Source organism: Zosterops lateralis (genome assembly GCF_965231275.1).
Source record: "Zosterops lateralis genome assembly, chromosome: 1".
NCBI lineage: Eukaryota > Metazoa > Chordata > Aves > Passeriformes > Zosteropidae > Zosterops > Zosterops lateralis.
Genome location: NC_139762.1, coordinates 8,635,005 through 8,662,606, shown reverse-complemented (window position 1 = coordinate 8,662,606; position 27,602 = coordinate 8,635,005). Strand labels below are relative to the sequence as shown.

The following is a 27,602-nucleotide window of genomic DNA, read 5'->3' as shown; positions in this document are numbered from 1 at the left end:
AATCCAAGACCTCAAGACACATTTTGGTCACCAGAGCACGATTATTGGTTTTGGAGTGGTCACAAGAGGGCACCCTGCTACAGAGCCGGTGGAAACACTTTCAACACTTGCAAAGAACCATTGATAAATAATTAGATCCGATTCTGGGCAGGAAACTGGGGTCCTGAGTGAGATGGCACTGAGGGAAGGAAATGGCACCTGAGTGAGAACAGATGCCATTCCTGCACCCAACTGCAAGAGAGCCGTGAGAGGAGAAACAGTTTCCAATTATACATAAAATCCCATTGTTTTTAAACCAATTGATGAAGGAATGAAAAAAAAATTCATGTCAGCTAAGGAGGGTGGTAAGACAATAGAAGAGGCTGCCCAGAGAAGCCGTGGATGCCCCATTCCTGGAAGTGTTCAGGGTTGGATGGAGCTCTGAGGAACTTGGTTTAGTCAATATGTCCCTGCCCATTGCAGGGGTTAGGAAATGGATGATCTTTCAGTTGCCCTCCAACCCAAACCATTCTATGATTCCATGAGTGAGGAGCTCTTCCTTAGCATTGCACTTTGGTTTGGTTTGCCTGCAGTGGCTGGGTCAGCTCCCACAGAGTCCTCACCAAACCCCAGAAAAGATCCCTGAATTTCTTATTTCACTTCTTCTTGCTCCTTTTCCTCTCTCTGCCATGGAACCAACACCATCCACCTGTTACTGCCTTTGTTCTGTTGGTCTTGAAGCACCAGCAGTTGCTAAGACAACAACTGTGCTGATGCTGGTGCAGAAGCAAAAGGGCTGATATGAACACCTGGTTTCAGAGCAGTGGGTGAAAAATAGTTACACCAAGAGAATGACTGTTCCTTCCTTTCAATTCTCATCAACCTTCTGTCCAATAATACCTTCTCAATGGGTTAAGGACTTCCAGAAGATGAGATTAAATCCAAAGAATACCTTTATTCAATGGAAAGAGCTTGACTTCATATTTTTCTTTCTTTTCTATCCTTACATAATTTCTTTACATCTCAGGGAAATTCTTTTTATCATGCATTTCCATGCTTCTGTCACGGTCTTAATCTTTCTCTGGACTATTTCTATTCCCATTACAATCTATCTTTTTTGGATGGAGCAGCCCAAGCTCACTGCAGATCAAGGTGATGATGTCCCTCAAACTGGATAAAACCAGGCTGTTCTCAGTATTTTTCTCTCCCAAGTATAGTTCAATATAGTTTCTCCTAAAAATGTTGATTGCAACAGAAAATTGATTACTCTCTCAGCTTCCTTCCCTAGAAGAAGGAAAGCAAATATAAACTTATGGAATTCTAATAATCCCTCTCCTGTTTTCTTATTCATAGTCTTCTGGCTTGATAGTCTAGCTATATTCACCATTCTGTGCCAATTACGAAAAAAATCAGGAATATTATAATTATTGGTGTGTATTTCTAAAAATATCTTCCTTTGTGAGGCATTAAGATCAGAAAATAAATAAAGAGCATGCTTTCATGTTAAAGGTTAATTTGGTTTAAGGCCAAATCTTATGCCTGCTGCTGTGTTTGGTGTCAGCTTTAAGGCAAAAGGTAATGGCAAACTCTTACAAATGCTGCCCCTGAAATTGACACCTAGAAGAAAGAAAATATGAAACACATGGAATAAAAATTAAAATAAATAAATAAAAAATTTATATAGATTTTATATATATATATATATTTATATATATATATATACACATATATATATATACACACTCTTGGGCACATTTTAAATAACTGTTTTAAAAAAACCCATTTGTCACGTCACAGTTCACAGCCTGCTCCCCTGCTCCCTCTGGGAAAGAGAGCAAGGAAGGAAAAGATACCTCCAAATTATTAATAAGCATCTTGGCTTATGCATGAGTATTCCAAGCAATTTGTCTTGTGAAATGAGTCAGTCCGGTGCTGAAGCAGCAGCAGACAGTGGGAACTGCTGCACATGGCCCAGCATATGTGCATTAACCCCTCTGAGGGGCCGTGGGCCAGCCCAGCCCTGCTGGCTCCACTCCCTGCTGGGGCTGCCAGGGGCTGAGCATCCAGAGCCAGCTGCAGGAGCTGGCCTGGGCATGGGCTCCTGTCCACCAGGAAATGGGAAAATTGACTGCTGAGTGGACAATAAGTGTTTATTAGGGTGGTAACAAATTAGAGTATTGAAAAAAAATTCCGGACATTGTCCAGGCAGAGTTGGTGGATTTTGGATGTTAATTCAAGTCTTGATGGTTCTTCTCAATCTGCCTGAAGGTAACATGTTACTCAGATATTCCTGCAGGGAATTCATGGCAAGGCCAAGGCTTCCAGCCAGACCCTGGAATGGCTTCCTCTGCATAAATGGCCACATGGAATATAACTGCAATAAGACCAAAAATCTCTCTGAACTGCTGGATTCTCCACCATTCGTTGTGGAGTCAATTTTTATAGAGTCAAGTGCATGCCAATATAATAATAATTTATCTAATAGATCCAGACTTTTGCCCATCATGGAGGAAATGTTTCTGAACTGATACATTTTTAACTTTTCTTGGCTTGAACATTGACATTTCCTCCACCTTCTTACCAGACTTCGTTAACATTTTTTTCTACCCCTGCCATTCTACCTTCCCTGGAAAACTAAAATGCTTTGAAGATGATTACCCAGATTTTGTCAATTATTATAAAACCTAAGAATTGGAAGACAGGTATAAGCCTTCAAAAGAACCTGATATTTTAAAAACATAATTTCAAATGGAATTAAATGGATTTGTCTCCATTTACCTCCAGGTAAGTTTAAAATTTGAAGGACCATTTAGAAATAATTATGATAATACCTTTGAGTACTAAAATGTTTTTATCTATTGCAGTTTTTTAAATCTAAGTAGAGTATTTTTGTGCACTACCTGTCTTCAGCAGCTGGGACTTTAAGTCAAGTAGCAAAATGAAATCTTCACATCATACACCAGATTCAGTGCAGATTTCACATGAAGTTATGAAGCCCTTCTGGGAACCTGGATCACACAATTTAAAATCATCTGGCTTTTCTTTAAGGTCAAACAAATTATACTGCATGCATTTGTCTTCAATGAAACTAAAATAATCTGAACATTTTTGAGAAGTTAAACCCAGACACTCCTGTGCACTCCTTGTGAGTAGTTCCTATCCCATCCTCTCTAATATCATACATATACTAGATGTGGAAAACATTTGTCCAAAGTCCTGATCTAAGGCTGACCAAGCAAAGTAAATAGAAACAAGCTTCCTCTTGCAACAGGCCTTAGGTCAGTGAAACTAACTGATGAAAGAAATTATGGATGCAAGAGGCTCTAGAGAGTGCTTGAAAATGTCTTAGAAAACTATTTTGAGCAACCAAACAGAAAATATACAAGAGGATCTGAGAATTCTGTGAGCTAAAAAGTGAGTGAGGTTCACTGCCCTCCTGTTCACCCTTGTGCACACACACCTTGCCTCTCATGGAAACAGGATTTCGGGCTGGGCAAGACTTTGGTCTCCTGTCCTCTTAATTGAATTTCCACTGATGTGAGATTTTAAAGTATAATTACATTCCCTTGATCAATGATAATTATCTCATTCTAAATTTCTTTTAATGAATTATATAAGTCTGGTGCTATTTCTTGTTAAAAAAAAAAAAAAAAAAAAAAAGAAGTGCTTTTCATACATTCAACAGCTTAATCCAGTCAGGAGATCCAAGCTCACCAGGGACTTTTTTCTTAGATAAGTAAATCTTTGCCTGCTAAATTTTCAGTTACAAAGACTTGATATAAAGTTTAATCACCAGAAATAAAGTATTTCCTGTCTTCAAATTATTTAATTATGGTATCTCAGCATATATTTATTTAATGTTCATTAAAAGGAACAAGTAGAATACATAGTGCTCTAATTAATCCTTGGTAAGCATTCTGTGTTCAACAAGTGTCCAAGAGCTGTGGAGCAAGCTCTGGGAAAGCTACTGAGTCAGGAAAATGTTCTTTGCACCAAGTAAAAATCTCCAAGAAGGAATCAAAGTTGGGCAGGGCAGCAGGAAAAACAGAAAATTACCTTGATTTAAATATATTAAAAAAATAAATTAAAAAGTAAGGAAATTGCATCATAGAGAACAAAAGGTTCCAGGGATGGACTGTGTCAAAAGCCAAACATTTCTGGAAATCACTACTGAAGGTTTCAGCAGTGTGTCATAATTAGGGTCAATGGCTTAACAAGAGGCCTGAACACCCTGAAGAGTTCTCCTTTCTCCATCACCCCTTTACAGTCCTCCCTTGAATGAGTTTTTGCTCAGCATCTCCTGCAAATATGCACCTCATTTCTTCCATCTCTGCTTTCCTGGGTGCTTATCTCTGAAGTGCCTCTTTTCTAAAATGTTTCCATCCTTAAATCAGCCTGACTGTTAAAAAATCCTTCAGCAAGTTCATGCAAACCCTCTTTCTTGACTTTCTTTTCCTACAGTTTATAAATGAGTCTCCTTTCTATCTACCCATATCTTCTAAGCAGTGCTGGATCCAAGCAAAATAAAAGTTCTTGCTCTCTCCAAAAGCAACCCTCCTCGTGGTGAAACACTGCCAAAGTGCTGGGGAAGGGAGCCCATCACCCTCTGCTGTGTCCAGCTTGCTCCATCACCCAGGAGTAGAGCACAGCTCTTGTTTCTCTCCCTCCTCTTGCCTGTGTTACATTCCTCTGAAGAGTCAAAGAAAAAAAAAACAAACCAAAACAAAACAGCAACTTTATTTTAGTACAAATTCCACCAGCAGGAATGCAATTATGACCATCCTTTTTAAGGCTTATCACAGATAATTTTTGTCATTGCAGTGCCCCCTTTCCCAAGGGCTGGGGACAGACGGGAGCTCACTCTTCCCTGGTTCACAAGTGTCAGCTGGGGAAGAGCATCTCTTGGTGTCACACTCTACTTGTAGCTATCCACATGGATTTTTACCTAACACCCACTGAGAGAACACCTAATCCCTCTCCCAGTTAAATTCCTGAAAAACCAGTGCCTTTCCTTTGGCTCTGAGAGCAGCAGGGTTTTGATTTCAAGCCACTTTGAACAGGATGAAAAAAACCTGATCCTTTTCCTGACTGGATTTAAACTGTTGAGCACACAGGCAGGACTGTGCATGTGGTTCTGTGTCTGTGGTTCACAAACACCTCTGCTGTGAGCCACGTTCTTCAAAGTCCCCCACAGATGCTGCTGCTGCTCCCCTTGGCAGCGTTCCCTTCCCACTCCCATCCCTGCTGTTCTCCTTTTTTTATTAATTTATTTTTTAATCAAAAGGCTCCCCACTGTGAATCCGATGTCTCTGCATCTGCCTGGCTGGCAGGTAAAAGGATTCAGTGCTGAATTTATCAGCTTTGCATTCACCACTGACCCCAGAAATGCTGCAGTGCACCTTGGAGCAACACACAGCTGATGGGGAGGAGTGAAGGAGGCAGCTTCTACATAATTCCCAGGGATTTCTGCCTCAAATATACAACCAAATTTAACACACAAAGGAGCCCAAATTGTTCTAGTTTTCATACACCTTTTACAACTTCAAATTATTCCCTGAAGCTGCTTCTCTCTGGCAGACACAGTCACGACAGGAGGCATTGCCTTGCTTCTGAGCTACTTTGAGGGAAGAACACTAATTTTAGTGGAGTCAAGCTTGAAATGGAAATGGGGAATCTGTTTTTGTTAATGGCTATAGAAAGTGTAGGAAAGCCTGCTGGTCCAACATGTGAGAGTGGGATGTTGCCTGCAGGGGAAAAGTCTATTTTTCCTCTTTTGTTTTTTTTTTTTAAAAAATGGTGGGAACAGAATTAGGCAGTTATGGGCAGTAGGTGTTAACAGAACCTAGACAAGGAGAAATGAAGTCCAAGGGATTATCCTGCCTCTTCTAGTCATCTTTGATTCACTAATTGTTCTCTTTGATACTGCCATAGCAACTGAATGTATTTTCCAGCTCTTCATCATGGGCCACTAAGCCCCTTCTCAGCAGTACTGACTTCCAGACTCATTTTCACTCTTCACACAACTCCAGCTCCTGCTCCACCTGGAACACCCCCAAGATCCTCCCTGCTTGCCTGGGTTTCTCCCTTGAGTCACTGGCAGCCAGTCCTGCCTGTGCAGCATCATGATGTCCAGACCCTCCTCATCACTCATTCCTTGCATCTCAGTTCTCCCAGGCGACCTTCATGCCACCAGCCCTGGGCCAGACTCTTCACTCATCCTGGCAAGATGCAGAGACATGACAAATAGAGAGCTATGGCACTGAGTGCCCGAGGCCACTTTTTAATGCATGTGGGTTTTTTAGATGTTCTCTAACTAAAGCCATATGTTGATACCTCAGGAAGACATTTGACTCAGAGGCTCAACAGCAATCACGACAAGCAGGGGAATGATTACAGTTCAGCAGGCTTTGGAGAAATTAGGTTACCTGTGGCGGCTTCTAAATATAGGGTTAGGTTCTTGTGGAAATCTTGGTCTCCTCAAGATATCAAACTACTCAAACCACCACACACAAACCCCCTATTTGACCATTACTGTGTTACTTCTGTTTCTCCAGGGTGTGATATTTTTCCCAAACATGACTTTATGCAATATATTTCTCCTTCTAAATTAAGAAGTTCCTGTAAACACCAAAGAATTATTTTCTCAGTCCAAAAGCAGCACATGTGTCCCACCAGCACTCCAGCACTGCAGAGAAGAGTGCACTGAGGAACTGCCCAATCCTTGGCACCACATTCTTCCCAGCTTGCTCCTGCAGACTGTATTAATTTTTGAAAGAGCCAAATTGATTTCCCATTTCATTCTCTCTAGCAGTAATGAACAAAACAGCTACATGGCAGGAATGCTCTCCTCCACGGCCTGTTATAGTCTCTTAAAAAGCCATTAATTCCTAAGTTTCCTGTCTTTAGTGAACAGGTTACTGTTACTGCTGAACTCGGGCAGCTGCCCAGAAGCTGAAAGGCAGGAGTTGGACAAATTCTCTACAGTGCTCTCAGATCACAGATCCACAGAAATCTCTAAAGAAGATGATCTAGGATGAGGTCTAAAATTAAAATTATGGTTCAAATGGTTTAAGGTATTCCTCATTTCTTCCTCAGTGTGGCAGTCGTGAGAAAGCAAGTTCTCTTACCTACTCTGCTTTGGCAACACAGGATGTCACTTCATGAAGGCATTTAGAATAAAAATAGTGACCAACCAGCTCTAAAGTGCATGGACACTTCTTAACAAACATCCATATCTTTATGAATCATAACAGAGGGTTTCTGAAGGCCATCCCCAGCAAATCCACACTATGTTAGACCAGAAGAGCCTTCTTAGTCCTTCCCCTCTATTTTCTTCCAGCCCACAAAGCATTTTCCTTTAGTGAGGGTGTCTTCACCTCAGCATAAGGTCATCCTTATAGGCTGCGGGCTTCTTTGTAATGGGGCCTGAAAGTTCACTGGACTTTAGACACCACAAACCAGTGTGCTGTGCACCAGGCATCTTGCTGTGTGTTTCAGAAAGTATTTCAAAAATATTTCCAAAGCCAAAACACTCATAAAAATACTGCAGAAAGGAGCTGCCATAAGCTTGGATATAATGTTTGAACTGAGAGTGGAGAAAGTTTTCTTTGAACCTTTAAGACCAGTAAACCCATTCATTTCAGTCTTTTTAACACACATTTAAAACACATTGAAATTAATGAGGAACTAACTGACAAGGTGGGCAAATATTCTGATAGAGTAACTCAGTTTTCTTTATGAAAGATTTTACCCAGATTTACACTAACAAAGCCACCTGTGAGCATTTTCTACCTTACATTTGTTTAACATAAGACAGGAACTGGGATGGCATTGGGGCCTAGGGAAGTGAACTTTATTCCCTGGATGGCAAACAGAAAGATGAGTTTTCCTTTCCATCTGACAGCCCCACCTGGCCAAGAGAAAGGCTCCTGCTGCCTCACAGTTTGGATGGTCATTTGCAAGCTGTCAATTGCTCTCTGCAACTACCTGACCAAAGGTTGTAGGAATGTGAGTGTTGGCCTCTTCTCCTGAGGAACAAGTGATAGGACAAGAGGAAATGACTTTGAGTCGTGCCAGATTTAGATTGCACATTAAGAAAAATTTCTTCACTGGTCAAACACTGGAACTGGCTGCTCAGGGAAGTGGTGGAATCACCATCCTTGGAAGTGCTCAAAACCCCTGTCAACGTGAAGTTTAGGGACATGGTTTAGTGGTGGACTTGGCTGTGCTGGGTTAATGGTTGGACTCAGAGGTTTTTTACAACCTTAATGATTCTGTGAATCTTTTAGCTCATGGAAAAGCAGCCCAGAGAAACCTGCACTCCAGTCAACCATGCTGTAGCTTCTAGGAGGGCAATTTTAGTCTAAAGAGCTGTCAAAGCAGCACCTCAGCACAAACCTTTTTCATAATGAAAAATATTAGCACTTACAAAGTTCTTAATATCTATGCAAAGCAACCTATAAATAATTCATTTACTCCACATGCATCTGCATCATTTGAAATGCATCAGTGCTTTTATCAATACAGTGCAATGGATTTACACTGCAGAGAAGAGGCTTGAGGGCAATTGGGCTATCTAAGTATTGTTGATCTGAGCATTATTACTAAAGGTAAACTGAAATAAATTACCTCAGTCACTACACAATGCTTTTTTCAGCATGGTAAATAAAACTTATTAGTTCTAGGTCATTAAATTCAATATTAGACTTTAAAAGAGCCCAGAAATTCTATGATGTTATTAGCGAAACATGCAACAAAACATATGTGCTTCAGTATTAAAGATAAAAGAATTACTCCATTATATTTAGATATTAGTTATTAGTGTATTTTTCAAAGGGACTTTTGAGATAAAAGCCCAGCTGCCATTCTTAGAGGCAAGCTGGGCACACCATGGTCCTGGCTCTCACTGAGTGGCAGGTTTCCAAATAACTGAGACATTTCTGAAAATGTCATTTGAAGCCTCCTGCTAATTTACTCATTATTCCTCTTCTCATAAGAATAAATATTACTTTTCCAATATTGCAGGTGAAGTGAGTGGGCAGGGACTTTAGAGAGAAGGGCTTGATTTTTGCATTTTTTTAATTCCTGTGACCCTAAATGTGTTCTTTGCTGTCCTGTACCTCAGTGCTCCTCTCTGTACCTCAGTGCTCCTCACTGCTTGAATATACAGTGCCCTCCATTTCAACCTTTGTTCTTCCCATTTGGCTACAACCCCTCTGCAAGGATTGCCTCCACAGGTCTGGCCAGAGCCTAGCCCAAGAAAAATGTTCTCCTAATTAAAACCTCTAGTCACTTACCTACAGCCCAAAATCCTGACAAGAGCCACTGTCTTGCAGGATGCCTACAGCAAGGCTGGAAAAACATCCTCTAAGAAGTAAAGACTGACACATTGCACCTAATCCATTGCAATAACCTCTGTCAGGATATTAGAGGCTGCTCTGATGCCTTTTTGACAAAAACAGCATCCAAGTACTGTCAAAGTGGGCAAAATCTATTTGCCAATTAAGTACAAAGACAAAAGATTAGCATAAGTATCCACAAGTGGCATATACAGTTGAGTCTCCACTGCTTTCTTTTACATGATGCTCCCTCCCCATGAGGAAGGAGCACTCCCAGGATGCTGAGGGTCAGAGCCACAGCTGGCAGGAACCACTGCAGCTCAAAAGAGCCACAAAACCAGAATGCATGACTCAACTGGCTTCTCAGGTCAGGTCTAAATGACGACTATGAATTATTGTTTGTGGAAGAAATCAGATGACCGAGCTGCTCTTCAGCACAAAGTGACAGCAAATTTCTTTTTCCTATTTTTTGTTGAACATTAGTTGAACATTGCACCATCCCAGCGAGCTTTTCAGAAACCTGAGCCAAACTGCTGTGTGAGAGAAATTACAGGAAAAGCCCAGTAATTGTGAAGCCTAATTACAAAGTAATGTGGTGCTCATGAGTAGAACTGCTAAACAATTAGGGACTAGACCAATGAGTAAGCCACCTGTCAGCTGGGAGAGGGCTGAGGAAAGGCCAGCACAGGACACTCCTGACAGGCTATGGAGGGGGATATGAAAACAAGGAAATGTTCAAATACTATATTTAAGATACACAGTATGAAAAGAGCCACTGATTGGAGCTCATGTGGCTGTTAAGTACATGGCCAATGTAACTGCAGTTGTACAGGAAAGGGAAGTTCAGTGCAGAGAATGAGGCATGGAGTGATGAGGAGAAGAGCACGGGAGGTGTGGGATGAATGGGGCTGGAACAGAGCCACAGCTCAGGTTATTTCCACTTGGACTACTGGATTGGGGGTGCCAATTAAACACCAGCAGAACCACAGACTTCCTGTACTTCACTGCTTTACTCCTACTACAGTATAACATATATGCTATGCTGTCCTGAAAAATGAAACCTTCACAATGAAGTCAGCATTGACTCACACCACAGGGAAAACCTAACCAGCAGTCCCTGGAAGTGGATCTAGAAATAATCTCTGGAGCAGTCCATTCTAGTCACAGCATCACAGAATGGCCTGGGTTAGAAGAGATCTAAAGATCATCCAGTTCCATCTCCCTGAAATGGGCAGGGACACCTTCCCCTATCCCAGGTTGCTCAGAGCCCCATCCAGCCTGGCCTTGAGCACTTCCAGGGATGGGGCACCCACAGCTTCTCTGGGCAGGCTGTTCCAGTGCCTCACCACCCTCACAGTGAAGAATTTATTCCTAATATCCAGTCCAAACCTGCTCTCAGCCAGTTTGAAGCCATTCCCCCTGGCCTGTCACTATGTGCTCTATGACAGCATCGCTCCTCTCTGGATTGCTCTTAACAGAGCCAAAGACAACAGAGGTCAGGGCAGGAGAGGACAGATGCTCATTAAACAAAGTATTCTTTCCTCTCCCTAAACCAGTAGATAAAAATGCAAACTGCAATTTGGAATTACAGTGGCATCGCCAAAAAATTGTAAAATGTTCAAATTTACAACTTTGCCACACCTCTCACTTTGTGCAAGTAAATATAATTGCAATTCCAATTAAAAATAATGCGAATACATCCACAAATGAGCCATGAGTTGTGATTGAAAGCTGAGATAAAGTCTGTAATCCTTACATTGAAATTGCATTTATGTCAGCTTTTAGACTGGTTCTTTTCTTTTTTCCTAGGTCCTTTAAAATCAATAGAATGACACAAAGCTATTGATTAGAAATATGTTCTTTTTCCACATGCCCACTGAAAATCAAGAAAATACTAAAAGATGAGCTCATTGCATTAATTTCATGGAAATTCAGCATATTTTTAAATGTGACCCTGAATATAAATATTTTATTTATTGAAACACTTGCTCTAAGACTCATTCTAGATAAAGGAAAGACTTTGCTCATTCACTATTTGAATCAGCCCCTTGATTACTGGGAAGAACACAGATATTTTACTGACTGAATTATTGTGGGAGCAAATTCTTCAGAGAATTCAAATACTCCTAAACATGCAGCATGCTTCATCTCTGGCCACCAACATCCTCTCTTCTGCAGTAATGTAGAGGGAGAGGAAGGAAATAGAGCTTTGATGAGCCAGGAGGATAAAATTTTGCAGAGCTCTGAATGACTGTGAAATTTTGTTGTATGATTAACAGGAGAGGAAGAGGAAGAAGGAAACACAACAGCTACCCATTTATTTTATATTTATATACTTCTCTTTTAACAACTGTGTGGATCCCCACAAAGCATCAGCTGGGTTTGTAAGTTGTCATCCAATTCTAATATGCTATTTTAAAATATGCAATTTTTTCCTTTTGCTAAGGCATTCCAGCAATCTTGTTATACTAAGTTAATTAGTTTGGCTTTGGCATTTTCGGAGTCTTTCATTTGCATACTGCAAACTAAGAGACCAATAACAACATGTGCTTAGGAATCTGGCCACTGGTGTTAATCACAATTTCATCACTTAGCCAGAGAAAGCTGTGAAAAATCTAACTATAATACAGAAAAGCAATTAATGTTTTAAAATGGCTCTGGGTCCTTGGATGAATGACATTGTAGATCATCTTACCCTTAAATGCTAAGTCACCCTTGGGTAAATCTGCAGAGTATCTCTTGGCTTCATAAAATTCCTTTAGATGTATTAAAATCAGTGTCAGTGCTTGTCCATATCAAAACAACAGAGTAAGTAATTCTAAAATTTCTGTGTATGTTTTCACAATATGTCTTTGTGTTTTGTCTCTTACAGAAAAAATATTTTAGTAATTTCAGAGGCAAGACAGCACTGGAGTCATTAAGGGTACTCGAGAGGACAGAGATGGATTTTAAAACACTCAAGATCAGAATCTTAATCTTAATAAAAGTCTATATGACTTTAGTCATATAGTCCCTTTAGCAAGGGAAATGCTGTTTTTTAACAGGAAACTGCAGCTGTAGAAAACAAGCCTTATGTCCATATAAAGTGATACTCATCAGTGGGGGGATATTATACCAGCCCTATGGCAATACTTCATTCCCTGTTCCTGTGAAAGTTTAGTTAATTCATTATCATCCCCTCCACTATGCTCTATTTGTTATACTCCAGCAAATAAAGAAAATAGCAGTCGAGATCTCAGTAAAACACCTTTTCCTTCATCAGGGTTATCAGGATATCTGTGTTAAAAGGAAAAGGATGCCAGACAAAAAATCCTGAACTGCAGTGCAGCTAATATTTCCATCATCGTAATTTCCAGAAAGTGGTTGTGGGGAGCACCATTCCCACACAGCCTGGAAAAGAGCTCCTGCACTCTGACAGGTGTGTTTGTGAAGGTGTTTATTGTCTGCAACAGCTCTCCCCTTTCCTTGAGTGGGTGGAAGAACTTGCAGCTGGGGAATGTATTAATTCAGCACTACCCTTTAACACCCTCTCTTTTCATTACAGGTATTAAGATTGGTCCCAATGGGCACAGCAGACAAGGAAAGCTAAACACGAGGAAGGACTTGATCCAGTTCCCCATTAAATTCAAAAGAGAAGGTAATAACTTCCGTGATAACAGGAGCTGGACTAGAACTCACACCAACAGCAACCACAAATCATTTTATTCTTGCCAAAGCTTGTTCTGACTGCGGCAATTTCTGGTGAGAGCTGGAATCTACATCCCCCAAAGTAGCTCCACTCCAGCAAATCCAACATGCATTAGTTCAAGTATTATTTGTTTTTCCCCTGACTGGAAAATGTAAGTCAGCAGAGGAGAAAAATAGCACATGGCTTGTGTGCAAGCCCAGCCCAGCTGCTGCTGGACCACTGTTTGCCTGTTGCTTAGCATTGCTTCACCTCCCTGCCAGGAAAAAAAACCCAGATTTGATGAGGGAATATAGACCTCCAGTTTTGTTTATGGTAAAATAATCACTGATGGTGCTCCAACCACTTCTGCCAACCATGTGTTACGTTCACCTACTAAGTCTTGGATGCTCTTGGAGAAAAAAGCTGTAGTTTTCCATGCCTATCTGGGAGCCCACTGGGCTACCCTAGATAAAGAGATAGAACAGTGGTGTTTGCATGTTTAACAGCAGTCAAACTGGAATAGGGATTTGAAGGGTGAAAATAGGAATTTGAGGGCATGATTCTGGGCAAACAGCTCTCACTGCTGGAGGTAGGAGTTGGACAAGATGATCTCCAGAGGTCCCTTCCAACCCCAACCAGTCTTCGATCCTGTAATTTCAGCAGCAACATAAAGAATTGGAGGAATTAAGGACATAAAAAAAGCAATGGCCAGGGAGCAAGGAAGCAAAGCAGAGATACTACAAAGTGCTCAAAACTCACCAGTTATCCATTTAGCCTCTGGGTCATGAATCTTGAAATCATCACTGAAGAGATCTTCCACTGTTATCTTCTTCTTCTGAGACAAGCTGTTATCTTCAACTGTAAAACATTCAAAAATAAACTGCCATTAATTCCACTTGGAAATGTATCTGAAAGCACAGAAACTGTGAATGGTGACATGTCATATCTCATTTGGAAACAGTCCCCATTAAGTTTCGTGTCACACACAAATCCCTTCTCACTGGTGTCATAAAAGGATCCACCTAATGGTTCACTAACAGAACCCTCCTTGCTATACATGCCCGGTATTAGCAACTACAAAAAGACCAAAACTGGTCCAAAGCACACATTTTCAGACATAACATGATCAAAAAAATCTAAGTCATGCTAACACAGCTATAGGTGTCATAGTGATATCTAATGCTTACTATTCAACAGGGAAACCCTAAAATATGTCTGAAATTATGCACTACATTTTAAAAAGTATTTCAAATGCCCACTTTTTTACAGCTTGTATTTTTTATTTCCTTAAAAAAATTAACATAAAACCATAGTTGGAAAAGTGTTTAACCTTATAAGGGTTCATACATGTTACTTCAGAAATTCACAAAAGATATTCCATGGGAATGAGACATTTGGTTGCAGAAATATTTTTGAGAAGCCTGTGAGACATAACCCTCCATCCTTAGATGTTGCATAGCTGAGCCATACTAATTTTATTTTTAGTGAAAGGATATACAATTTCATTTGTAAACATGGCAATATCAAAGCTGAAAATTATTTACAGTAAAACCAACAACTTTGAAAATCCAACAATTTTGATTAATATGTTCCCTCTTTCCTTTTCTTCCATCAACTGTAATTTTTTTTTGTTTTGACAAGCAGTCACCCTCTATGAATAATTTGTTGTAAACATTCAAATTTTTGCTGAAATAATATTTTCATGGGAGCCTTTTAGTCAGTTTTAAATACATTTGCTCTTTTAAAGAAAAGAGGAGGCCACATTCTTAATATTTCCACAGCAGGAATGTGTGTTTCAGCATCTTTCCTCATGACAGCATCCCCATGCCTGAGGTTTATTGGCAGCCTTAGATATCTTTAATATTGTTTAGTGCTAAACTTACTCTGAACACTTATGATTAGAAAAGTGGAATCACACTCTGTGGGCACTTATTTGTAGAAAAAAACCTCTTCTTTGCTGTACTAGATTGAGGCCCCTGAGCTACCTGAGATGTCAGAAAAATACCTATGAACAGTGTTTTGTTCCACTAAAAGGTGTTTCAGAAGAAACTTACACTTTTACCAAATTAAATTATATTCTTCAATGTTCATATTTTTCCCTAGTCTGGCTGAGATTTCATCCACTGTTTACTGTGGCTTCCAAATACCAGAACCCATTAATACAAGTCCTCAGCCAAATCCCTCTGTGTGACAGCGTTATGCCAAGTTATTCTGCACAATTTTATTTATTAAAATGGAAAATAGAGGTGACAAGGAGCCCAGGAAATCATTCCAGTTAATTTCACCGTGGTGCAAGTCCCCAGAACTGGATACCCAGGGAGGTCAGGCGGGGCAGGAGCCCACACACAGCCCTAGGACTGTGCCTGTTCCAGGAGATGCTTCCCAAATGCCCTCTGGAGAAACACAGGCCCCCCACTTTCCCCCATGAGGGCAAAAGGACAGGCACAGCAAACTTCTGTGCTGGAGATTTGGGAAGAAGAAGGGTGGGAAGCCCTTCCTTATTCCTCCTTTTTGTGGAGAATGGGGACAGCCAGTTTGGGAGCTGCACCATCTCTGTTCCTCCAGAGCACTCCAGCTCCTCAGCAGAGAGAGAGAGAGAGAGGCAACACCTGGACTTTGCACACTCAGGAGCCTTTCTAAGGGATGAGGTGAGATTCCCTTCCTGTTCCCTGCCCTGGGCTGTAAGAGCTGCAAGAGGTGCTCTGCTGGACCATGGACTACATTCATCTCAGCCACAGAGCTGGGGAGAAAACAAATAAACTAAAGAATAAATCCATCAATGAATTCCAGTAATACAAAAAAACATAAGAGAGACGGATAGATCAGAGGGCTTATTAAAAGCATCTGCTCCATTCCTCTGGCCCTAATGGAGACATTTATGGAGGAAGAAATACAATTGTGGGATCTCAGGCAACCCACTCTGTCCTGAGCAGCACATTCTCAGTGTGCCTCAGGGTGTCTAAACCAGCTGGTGGACAGGTTATGTTGCCCATACCCAACTGCAGGGACCTGGAGGCCTCTTTGGGTTTATGGAAGGAAAGAACTAAGCATGTGCCAACACTTTTTTTTGCATTCACATCCCCCAGCCCAGCAGATCCAGATGGCAGCCAGGCAAGTGGCACAGGGACTGGAGATGTGAGTGCCAAGTCACAATCCCAGCATCCAAACATCACAGCCATGTGCTGAGAGAACCAAGTAGAAACTGTGTCCATACTGGTTTTGATTCAACACTAGAGGCATGGCAGGAACCCTGTGTTTGGGTCCATCTGCCTGCTCTTCATCCTTGAAGTCAGTGCCCCCAAACAAACCTGGGATGAACTGGCATCTTGCATCTCTCCAGAACACAAAACAAAGATCCTCCACAAATCCAGAAAATCTAACAAAAAGGAGCGAGGAGCTGACCTCACTGCCTGTTTTGCTTCTTCTCCTCCAAGCTTTTTCCCAACTCCAGACCTGCTCAGAGGCTGCTTGATAGGTCAGAAGGCTACAGCCACCTTTGGGTGCCCACCTTTCTTTCCACCACCCCTGGTGCTCAGCCACAGGCTGGTGTCAGAAGCTTTCCTTACACACCTCCTGGCCCTTTGTGCATTGCACGAGGGGCAGTGTCTCCATCTCTCTGTGGCCAGCACACAGCTCCACTCCCACTTCAGCACACCTGCTTGATCGCTGGGCAGACCTAACCCCGCTTTTCCTCCCAATGACCTCTCTGTACCCAAAAGGCAGTGGGCAGACAAGGTAAGCAGGCAGCCTTTCTCCCTTCTGTAATGTCCCACCTGTTTGTAAAGGTGTAAAACACACATTTATTTATAACTGTGGTTAAAAAATTGCTCTCCTGCACAGTTGGTCAAAGGATAATGCCTTGCTCTGAGTATCACAAGAGCTACAAATCTTTCTAGGCAATGCTTTGACTGTCAGCCAGCATGCTGTGAATTAATGTTATGCAATGACTAGCTCAGTATCACTTCTGAGAAATGTTTTGTATGGATTTTGCAAAAAATTTAATATGGATTAGGGTGTACTTTTTCTTTTTTTTTCAGCTAAAAGGTCAGATTTGAAAGGAGCAAATGTGATGTATATCTCCAGAAAGCTTTAAATATCAGGAACAGATGTATGAGAAATCAGACTCTTCCTAACCAGAATGTCTAATGGAATCTGGGAAGGGCTTATTTTACTCAAAATTTCTGTAGGACTGGGTCCCCTTTTCAGCTTTGCTCTGTGTGTCTCTGCCTGGGCAGACTTCAAGAAAGTTTTGCGTGTCTTTATATAAACACACAAACAAAGGAATGGGACCTGCACAGGTGCCACATGCTGTGACAAGTGAGGAGCTGCCAATCAGGAAAGCCTCAGGACAACACTGTTGTAACTTGTATAAATAGTTAAACATTTTTCAAAGGTGGGTGAAATAGCAGGACTCACACACTGTGAAATTGGAGAAGCTCAGCATTGGCAATGGTGTGTGTGTGGTGTCCTACAGTGTCATTAAATGCAAACTTCTACCGATTACTGCTTCTTTTGAGGGTGTTGTTCTAGAGCATCAAAGGATGTATAAATCATAGAAATGTTGAGGTGTTTTTAGGATTTTACAAAATAAGACAGAAGCATTAGCTAGTGATAGAGCACTGCCACTGTAATTACAGTGCCTCCTGAATGCAAAGTCCGCTGCTCCCAGTTTTTGTGCTAATCTTGGAGCAGGGTGAGTGACCTGCCCCTGAGAAACCCAAACCAGAAGGGATTTCAGCCCTTCTGAATTTAGAGTTAAAATCTTTAAAGTTTTGGGCCAATTTGAAAAATAATCTGGAAGAGACGTACAAATCCTCCTTTCCACCAATTATTAAATACTTTAATCATTATCTGCTCTGCTGAGCAAATCTTCCCCACTTCCCACTTTACCTGTTGTTCTTGACTTTGCAGGAGACCACCTGAGAGGTCACCCAAGCTCTCCCAGTATTAGACCAAGTTATGGGTTCAGGTAACCACTTTTCTTTGTCTGAGCATGGATTATATGCCTGCATGATGCACTCTACCCCATGTATGTCCAAAATTACTGTCTGGAATCAGGCACTGAATGATATTCAGCACTGGTTTAAAGCATCTCTGCATTTCATGCCTTGGTACTACACTGCAAAACAGGCCTTCAAACCAGCACCAAAATATTGAGAGAAAAAAGGTTTCTCAGACAGGAGGAGGACTGAGATAGACAGGAAAAGGTAAGGATTCAGAGGTAAAATGTAAAAGGTTATTTGTATTGGTGTGACAGCATCAGGCTGGACTACAAAAATATCATTAGAAGGGAGAATTAAAAACATTTGAATATCCTCAATATTTTGTACTTTGCACAACCCATGCCAGACTGCATGACCCCCTTCGAGGCTTTTGCAGTGAAGAGAGGTTTTGTTTGGTTGTTTTGTTTGTTTCCTGATGTCACTCACACTTGGCAGCTCCCTCTGAACAGCCACAAAACTGCTCCACCTCCTTCCTTCACTGTGCTCTTGCCCCTTCCTCACCTCTTGCTCACAAATCCATCACTTCATTTTCAGTTTGACTACTGAAAGATAAACATTTCTTTTTCCAGAGAACTATGTCATGGCAGAGAAATGCAGACTCTGCCTCTCCTTTTGGACAGGCTCCTCCACCTTCCCCACTCTTACCTTGCTGGGACTGGGACATACTATGCCCAGCTGGGATTAGCAATGTGATATTTTCACATTTGTCAAACTCAGGCCATGAAATAAGCCTCCTGTTCACTTCTGTCATAGCCCAACCTCGTAACAAGTTCCAGGGCCAGTGGCTTAGAGGAAGAGTGAACTCAGCTGCTGCCAAGCCACAGCAGCAACCTAAACTCTATAATTTACTCTTGGCATAGCCTCACCGTGAAGCACTTTTTTATCCATAATAAAAACAGGAGCAGAACTGAGCTCAGAGTTTTTGTATGTACGTGTGTGACACAATTCTGAAACATCAGCAAGGAAAAAAACCAAACAAACAACCAAATCCCAGTTTACCAGCAGATTAGGTAATTAGAAATCTCAAAAAACATGAATGGAAATTTTAGCACTTTGCACATTCCTAACTTTTAAGCACAGAGACCCTCTCTACACTGTCATCTGGAGGTGTTGCTGGGTACATAATAAAACCTGTCTGATTTATATATGTGCATGTGTGTACACACACACCCCAAAGGGAAAATGCCTTTCTGCATGCATATAAAATATGTACATAAACAACTACACTTCTGACTTTAATTTATAACTGAATGTGAGTATTTCAAGAAGGAGGACCCTGGAAACTACAGGCCTGTCAGTGACATTTCAGTGCCTGCTAAAGTTATGGAGAAGATTATTCTGGGAGGTTGAAAAACACCTAAAAGAGAATTCAGTCATTGGTCACAGCCAGCAAAGCCTCATGAGATCTGAGTCCTGCTTACCAAACCTGATTTTATTTCATGGAGGGTAACCCACACTGTTGATCAAGGGAAGTCAGTGGATTTAACGTTTTTGGAATCTGATGGAAGTGACACCTATGGTCCCATCTAGGCAGTGCTTCAGCTTCAAGAGAACTTGCTGAGGCTCATGGGTATGTCCATCTTTGAAAAGTCTGCGCTTCTGTAAAACTGCAGGCAACATTGACTAATACCTAATAAATTTTGCCTGATGAGAGTGTAGTACACACACCAGGCCCCAAAACATCTCAAGGATGAACAGCCCTGTCCAAAGATGCTCAATCTGAACATCAATTTAATAAACGACCTTTAAGTTTAACCTTAATTAATTTAATTACATAATTATTCTGGCATGACCACATGGTACTTAAATTTGCATTGAAAACATCAGGATAACCTGAAATAACCTTAATATGGCATGACAATAAATAACTAAAAAAATAATGTGCTGATTTTTTCACTCATTTTCAAATTACCAAAATGCACTCCAGTATTTCTTGGTTTGTCACTGTCTCCAGTTCCTCACACAGCAGGACTGTAGGATAAGAATTTTTTCAGAGATGATGGCCTAGACCTGCTGGACTGCATGGATTTTGCATGTAATGAGCTGGAATTTTTTGCCCCGCAACTTCTGTCTCATTTTTCCATTTCACTACCCTGTGCTCTTCCACGTCCTGAAGTTTGATTTCTCTCTTGCCTCCATTCTGCTACTCAGTTCTGTGCTCTCTGTCCTGCTGCTCCCCAGATTCTACCACTCACATGTTCTCATCCAAGAAGGGAGTCCCTGTTCTTCTCCTCTACATCCCTAAGCAGGGGACCTTTGCCTCCCCCTGTGTTTTGTAGCTCCTCACCCTTTCTGACACTGAATTCTTTTTTCTATGTATTGTCTCTCACTTTGTTTGTCTTTTCATATTCAGTTCACAATCTTGTCAGTGCTGTAAAAGCACTTTATTCCTACTCCCTAGGTAGGCATGGAAATTTACAGAGCTGTATAAATACATATTAATCAATAATCATAATGACACCACATTAAAATTCAAGCCTATGACCTCAGCAGCTACTGTAAGAGAAGTAATTTACAGAGGTTACATGCACTGAACTTTGCTGAAACTTGGTAAGGGGATTAACTTAAAGAATTCCTTATTGGGAAGTTACTAATTATTTGCTGTGGATAAGTATATCATTATCTGAAATTGTTTTGTAAATACTGTGGTCTGAACTAAAAATCAAACCAGCTGAATGGGATGGGATTTAGATGCCAAGGCATAGGCATTTAATGCCATTTCCAATGGTCCATGACACTTGACTGGCAACTACTGCTCCATGTGGACATGAATTTCAGGAGTTCCTGTGCCCTCACTGACTGCCCTGTGTGGGCTCCTCTCTAACCCTGGCACATCTAAAATGACATTCCCCATCCAAGTTCCAGGCTTGTGCCCTCAGGTCAGCAGCCCTGATCTCTGAACTGAAATCCAAAACTCAAACAATCTACCTAAGAATGGTCTTGAACTCAGCATCACTCTGAGATAATGTGAGGAAGGAGGATTCCTTTGATGTCGACTTTGCAGTTAGTTTGCAATCCCTTCACTCTTGGAAGTGTAAAATTACAGAAGAAAAATAGACTGGAAGTGAGTTAAAGGTTATAAATACCTGGTGTCAGGAGTATGACAGAGGTGACAATCAGCGAGCAGATAACGAGAATAACAAGTAAGGCAATTGCAATTCCTTTCCAGTTCCTTTGAGGAGGATTACTCCCCACCAGCTCCTAGAAACATCAAAAGAAGACGAACATTTAGAAAAGGGCACTTAGAGAAGGAAACAAGCACAGAATCCAGACAGCAATGAACTGCACCCTGTGAGCACGAGTGGGTGACGCCCTTGAGCCAAATACAGTTCACGCTCTTATAATTCATGGTGGCATTAATTGAACTCATCCCAAATAATTATACAGTGAATAAATGCAATGCACCCACAGGTGGCTCAGCAGTGAAACCCACACTCCCCATTACCTCCTGGCACACAGGCACCAACCCCCATCCCAGCACTCATCCAAACTCTCTCAACACCAATTTCCTACCAACCCTCATTAAGTCTGGGAATGAGGAGCTTTACAGTAACCTTCAAGAGACTTTCATAGTAAGATATCAGAGAAGCATACAGGAAGATAAATAATTCACAGGGGCACGCATAGAGATAAAAATCAATAAGGATATCCCCCTGGTGAACTTTCCTGCCTTCCCAGAAAACATGACATCTCCTCAGGGCACACTGCCTGCACTCCTAGGTTGGTTGGTCTAAGGAATTGAAGACAGGCTTCTTGTCTGGCATAAACATTAAATTTAATCACATCCTTAAAACTTCAGAATAAAGCTCCATCACCACTCACTGATTAGCTCTGATTGCACTGTGGTTGCACCATATGTTCTGCCTGTGGTGTATACAGCACCCCTGCTCTCAGGACTGAGCTTTTTATGAAGTGCTGCGTTCGCATTCACAAGACCTTAAAAATTTATTGCACTTTCATGCCTTTTGCTGGATTCCTCTTAGCATTTTGCACTATATGTGATTTCATGCATGCATTGAAGCACCCACAGGAACTGTATGAAATATTAGTGCACTCTGCTTTTCTGGGAGGCTGAATTCACTCAAGGGATCTGGTCTCACAGCCAGAACAACTCTAGATGCTCCTCCTCCCTGTGAAACTCATCTATTTAGGGTTTTTTTGCCTCATTTTCTCTACTGTGAGGAATGGTGTGTCTAAAACAGAGCTGCTGGTATTTATCTAAAAGACTATTTTTTTTTTCATTTTAAACTTTTTATGAAAACAAAAAACTTTCTAGTAGACTAAGTTCTTCTGTTATTCAGAGTTTGCTTACTTCTGTTTCTTATACACAGCAACAAGAGTGCAAGAGGGAAGTCAGGCAAACCTCAGTTTTGTTTTCAGAAGTTGCTGGGAAATATTTTTCCACCTTTCCCCAGAATTCATTTTACAGAAAAAGATAATATCTAGCCTCACTTTCTATATGTTTGGGATGTAGCCACTACAAAAGCTACAAATCTGCAATGGAAAGCCAAGTTTGAGGCATTAAACATCTGATGCACTCCATCATTTATTCTAATTCTGGAAAAGACAGGAGGCTTCTCCTCCTTCTGGCAAAGAGGGGTAGAGGTGAGCACACCTTCCCCTCCTTGTCTCCCCCTTGTTTGTACTTGGATTTCTATTTGAAATGAAAAATAATTAGAAGTAACAAATTTAGAGTTTACTATTGTTACTGGAGAAAAAATTAAAAAGTAGGTCAGGCGCTCTGAGAAATGTAATTTTGGCAACAAGTAAGCAGAATGAATACTTCCAATTATGCAGATTCTTTACCCTAAATATGAATATAAATGTTAATCAATTTAGTCTTCTAACACCATTTTTAGGAAACTGTTATCATCTCCAATTTTCAGGTGATACAAAAAAGGCACAAAAGACAATCTGTTGCTTTCCAAGGGAAGAAAAATTATAATTAAGCCAGGGAAATAATGTAGGGCTTCTTAGTAAGTAGCAGAAATAGTCTTTCTTTCACAGAGGGGTCTAGAGAGAAACAGGAGAACTGTGGAGAAGCAGGTGAGAAACTCAGCCAAGCCCCCAGAGTGTCCTGGGACAGAGGTAACGCTGACAGTGCTACAGAACTGATGGCAGCAGTCACAGTCCTGAAAGCAACCTAACACTCTCACCACAAATGGTCAAAAGTTTTAAAATTTAAGAAAAAAATTAGCTCATGGACCTGAATTACATCTACAAACCCAGATGTAGTTCAAGAGCTTAATAACAGCTTGCATTAAGTGTGATTTCCCCATCCATGAGTCCCAGTGTGATAGAAATGCACACACATACTTGAGGGTTCAGGACAGCTGTACTTGCACTGAATCCATTATCAAGTCAATCCCATTAATTCTCCAGGCATTCAATCAATATTTGAGCAAAGTCTCAGAAAAAAAAAAATAAAAAAAGGACTGTGAATTTCTAGTGTATCAAGAGGAGGGAAACTATTGATAAGCAAAATATTGGGGTTTAATACACTGCAAGGAAGTAGAAAAGAACATTTTCACTTTCTTTTCAAAATTCCATCAGGAAATTTCCCCTGGTAAAAAGTGAAGAGAGATAAAGGACTTTTCAAAGAAAGACAAACAGCTTTATTCAGCACAGGTTTGGAAAGCTGCTCTTTTGTTCTCAGTCATTTGAAGTCTCTTTTGATAGAATCACTTACAGCAAAACTGCAGACACACCATATCATACCCATGACAGCACTGCCACTCAGACTATTCCTGTCTGTATTTCTGTTAATTCCAGAGGGATATTTCTGTGTCACTGCGACCATCTTTTACCTCCAGGGGATTACGGCCCCCCCAGCCTGTGACACCCCCTGCCCTTGGCAGCAAACCCCACCCTTCACTGGGATTTCCACCAGCAGGCACCAGCTGCCTGTTCTCACTGCTCAGGGGAGCCTCTGTGCTTGGGACTGGAGCCAGGAAGGTGTTGAGTTCAGCCCTGGGCAGGTGCTGATCCAAGCACATAAATGATGTTCGTGAGGTGACAGCCCTAAGGGAGCATTTCCAGCATAGAGCTCAAAGCCAGAATTTGCCTGTTCCTGAAAAACCCAGCTCACAGAGATAAACATGGAGATCTGAACTGACCAGCAAGCAGATGCCCTTTGTGTTAATCCCAAAGACACCACATTTGGGTTTCATGCTGGAATCTGAGCGTGTGACACAAAGGGAAATAAACCAAACACCTACAGTTTCTGCTCTGATGAAAACAAGATGAAAGAAAACACTAAAGTCACTCATCACCTCCTCTGTGCCTCACATGAAGCACTAACACAACATCTTCACGACCCCTGCAAGCAAGCTAAAGCCCTTCAGCCTGGTTTTCTCCTTCTTTTCCTTTGCTGCCTGTTTTTAACCTCCTTCCTATTACATGAAGACTAAATTGATTTTGGATTTGGAAAGTAAACCAGATGTTTCCACAGGTTTTTACATAAGCACACTTCATTGATGCTGCATATTAAAAACTGCAAGTGCTATCATTTACATCTTCATTTGTGATTGAAAAACGTTGCTAGCCACCTGTGAAGTTGATTTTGGAGCCAATAATCTAGACATCCACAGTATTTTAAGACTCTAAAATACAGATCTGCAGTGACATATTTTCCTGCCTGCAAAAGAATCACTGTGTTGACATGTTATGGATGAAGGCTGGATGTGCTCCAACCCAAGATGCTGTCAACAAAATTATTTCTGGCATGTTTATTTGAAACCTGCCAAAAGCCTGCCAGCACAGTGGTCATATTACAATAATATAAGAGCTTTTTAAAACAACTCATCAAGCACAACTTCTCTTTTTTCTGTTTTAATAACTGTGTCTGTATGGCTGAAGGACAATATAGACATCGTTTGTCAAGTATAGGTATTATTTAATAAACTTATACATCCTGGACCAAAATCTTTGAAGTATCAGCAGTGGGATAGTCATGGTTGGCCTCTTAGTCTTTTTCAACACAGAGATGCCATTTTTGTGCAATAACAATAAATCCCAGGTGTGTTATATGAAATATACACATAACAGATACAGGTGCTGTATTTAAAGGTTCCTTGAAGAAACAGGTGACAGTGGGCCAAGGGGACTGAGCTCTGGACTCAGTTACACTGGTGTAAATCTGAAGCAAGAGACAAAAGAAAATCCAAGAAATTAATGGTATGAAATAAAAGCAGGTGCAAGATGGTTTGTTGGCCTCTGAGGTGGCGGGATGGGGATTTATAGCAGTAAATTTGTAGTTTTCATACTTGCTACTCCTGAAAGCTCTGCTTCTTGCTTCTTTTTGATTTATTTCTAATTTTTGACATTAAATATTACACTTATAAACACAACAAAGAAAAAAATTCTTCTAATAAGCTTGTTAACACTGTTAATTGAAAAATGTGTATTATACCTTTCACTCATGCCACCTGGTTCTGAATTAAGACTTCTGCCTGATGATAGGTGGGTGAGTGTGGTGTCTCTGACAACTCAGCTTACCAAGTTCAGAACATGGCACAGAATAAAAAGGTGTGGGAACACTGTTGTCCAAGACAAAAACTCCAGTGAAGTTCAGTGGAAAAATAATCTTGCTGCTAATTAGGTCTTTATAATACAAAATTGCAGCAAGTTATTCCTGCTGAATAGCACAACAAATGAGCTGAGGAGTGGGTAACCCATACAGTTATTAGATTATTAACCTTATGTTGCAAAAAAGAAACACTAATTGCAATAATAATGGCAGTAAACTAGATGAATTGCAGTGGTTACAGCAGGAGGTTCCTGGTTATTCTGCTGATTGATACTGCACCACTATCTCATCACAATCCTCCTGCCTGGATCCTCCACTGCTCCCCTGCCTTAAACCTAGGATGGAGGTTCTTTATGGGCAGGAATCATTTCTGAAACCCTGCTTGGCACAGAGGAAACCTCAGTCACTGCACAATTTAGGAAGTATCATAACACAGACAAGCAATAATAAGTATGTAACTGCATCATTCTCACCTCTGAAGTCAAGCTGAGTTACTTTTGCTTGGGGATATTTTATTTATTTTCTTTCCTTTCCTTCTCCTCTCTACTCACCTCCCTCCCCTCTGCTGCTGCAGACCACCCTGAGCTGTTCTCCAGCTGGAGTGTGATGCTGAATAACAACCAGTTTCCAGACAGACACAGAGCCTGAGCCCGAGGCTACAGCAAACTCGGTTGTTCAGGTGCTAAAGGTGCCACTTCAGAGTGAGAGGAATAAAAACTTGCTCTGTTTTTACAAATGAGGCATGGCATGTACGTGGGCTTTCCTGCAAAACCCCAACAGAAATAAGAGGGATAAAACCATCTGCCTGTTGTGGTGATGAAAGACAACTATGTTATGTTTTTCTTCATCTTCTGTTGATGCTTTTATTAATAGGGAGCAGTGACTGAAGTAACAGTGAACATCTTTGCTGCCTACTCCCCAGCACTGTGAGACAAACCTTTTCCCCTGAACACAATGCAGCACACTCCCCTGCCCTGCATTTCTGGGAGGCTCTTTTATGAATGCCCTAAAGCCATGCTGTTTGCTTCCATCTCCTCCCACCATTATCTGCAAAGAGCACACAGGCAAATAAATGTTCAGAGGCTGGGCACTAATGGTGTGTTTAAAAGTGAGTGAGGAAGAGGCTGTACCCATAACACTCAGCTCCCCAAAAACTTAAACCTTGCATGTTTTCTGCTTTGGTAGAGCTTTCAGTCTTACATGTTTGTATCACAAAGCCAACAGGAGAAAATGAATGCCATCTGCATCCCACACACCTTAGTGCAGCTTTAACAGATGACAAGTCTTCCACAGTTTAGAGCAGAAGGCACCAGATCCTCAGTTAGCATTGACTGACACAGATCATTGGCTCCACTGGAGCCAAGCCAGTCTGTGTTCGGCTACAAATGAAACCCCTTGCTGTTACAAAGTTAAAAGAAAAATAAATCTGTAAAAAGATTTTAATACAGTAATATCTGGAATTCCTAGCTGTTCTGGATTGCAGAAATGGACATTTAATAACTTCCCATCATTTTTATAGGCATTATGATGAAATGGTTTTGGATCACCTCCAGACCCTGCAGTACTAAAAGATTAATTTAGCATCTCTGTGTTTTGAACTGGCATTTCACATGACTTTTGTACCCAAGCAGAATAACCACACTGCAACACCCTCCTACGCCCTTACAGAGTATGTAAATAAGCACCACTGCCATTTGAAACATTCCCAAATTATTCCTAGTGCTCAGGGACAGAGTGACTCCATGGAACTTTCAAAATGAACTAGAACCTTGGAACGTGGACTCTGAAATCCTGCCAGAAGCCTGTTCTCAAGGTGACAAAATTCAAGCTGCAAACACCATCTGGACTTGTTGCACTGTGAGTGGTTTCAGCCAAAGGCACAGTCATGTTCTGACCACAGCCAGGAGAAAGGAGGTGTCAATGCTGTACCTGTGTGTGGCACAGGACATATGTGACTACAGACACTTTTAGCCAAGAACTGTGTTAGCCTTGATTTAATGTCATTTTATTAATCTCCTTCACTTTTCCCCCATTAGTGTGGTTCATTCTGGTGCTGTAACCCAGATGTTTTTATAGCACCTGGCACA

At 41.2% G+C, this 27,602-nt stretch overlaps 1 protein-coding gene across 3 annotated transcripts in view; it reads right to left on the bottom strand.

The window, feature by feature from the left end:
* DPP6 (dipeptidyl peptidase like 6) overlaps nucleotides 1–27,602 on the bottom strand; it is a 399,855-nt gene that overhangs the window by 144,812 nt on the left and 227,441 nt on the right. For all 3 annotated transcript variants that reach the window (XM_083881406.1, XM_083881408.1, XM_083881407.1), the window contains exons 2-3: nucleotides 21,074–21,188; nucleotides 13,744–13,842 (exon numbers count right to left, since the gene is read on the bottom strand). In XM_083881406.1, the coding sequence (XP_083737532.1) occupies nucleotides 13,744–13,842; nucleotides 21,074–21,188 (214 nt within the window). The remainder of the gene's footprint in view (nucleotides 1–13,743; nucleotides 13,843–21,073; nucleotides 21,189–27,602) is intronic.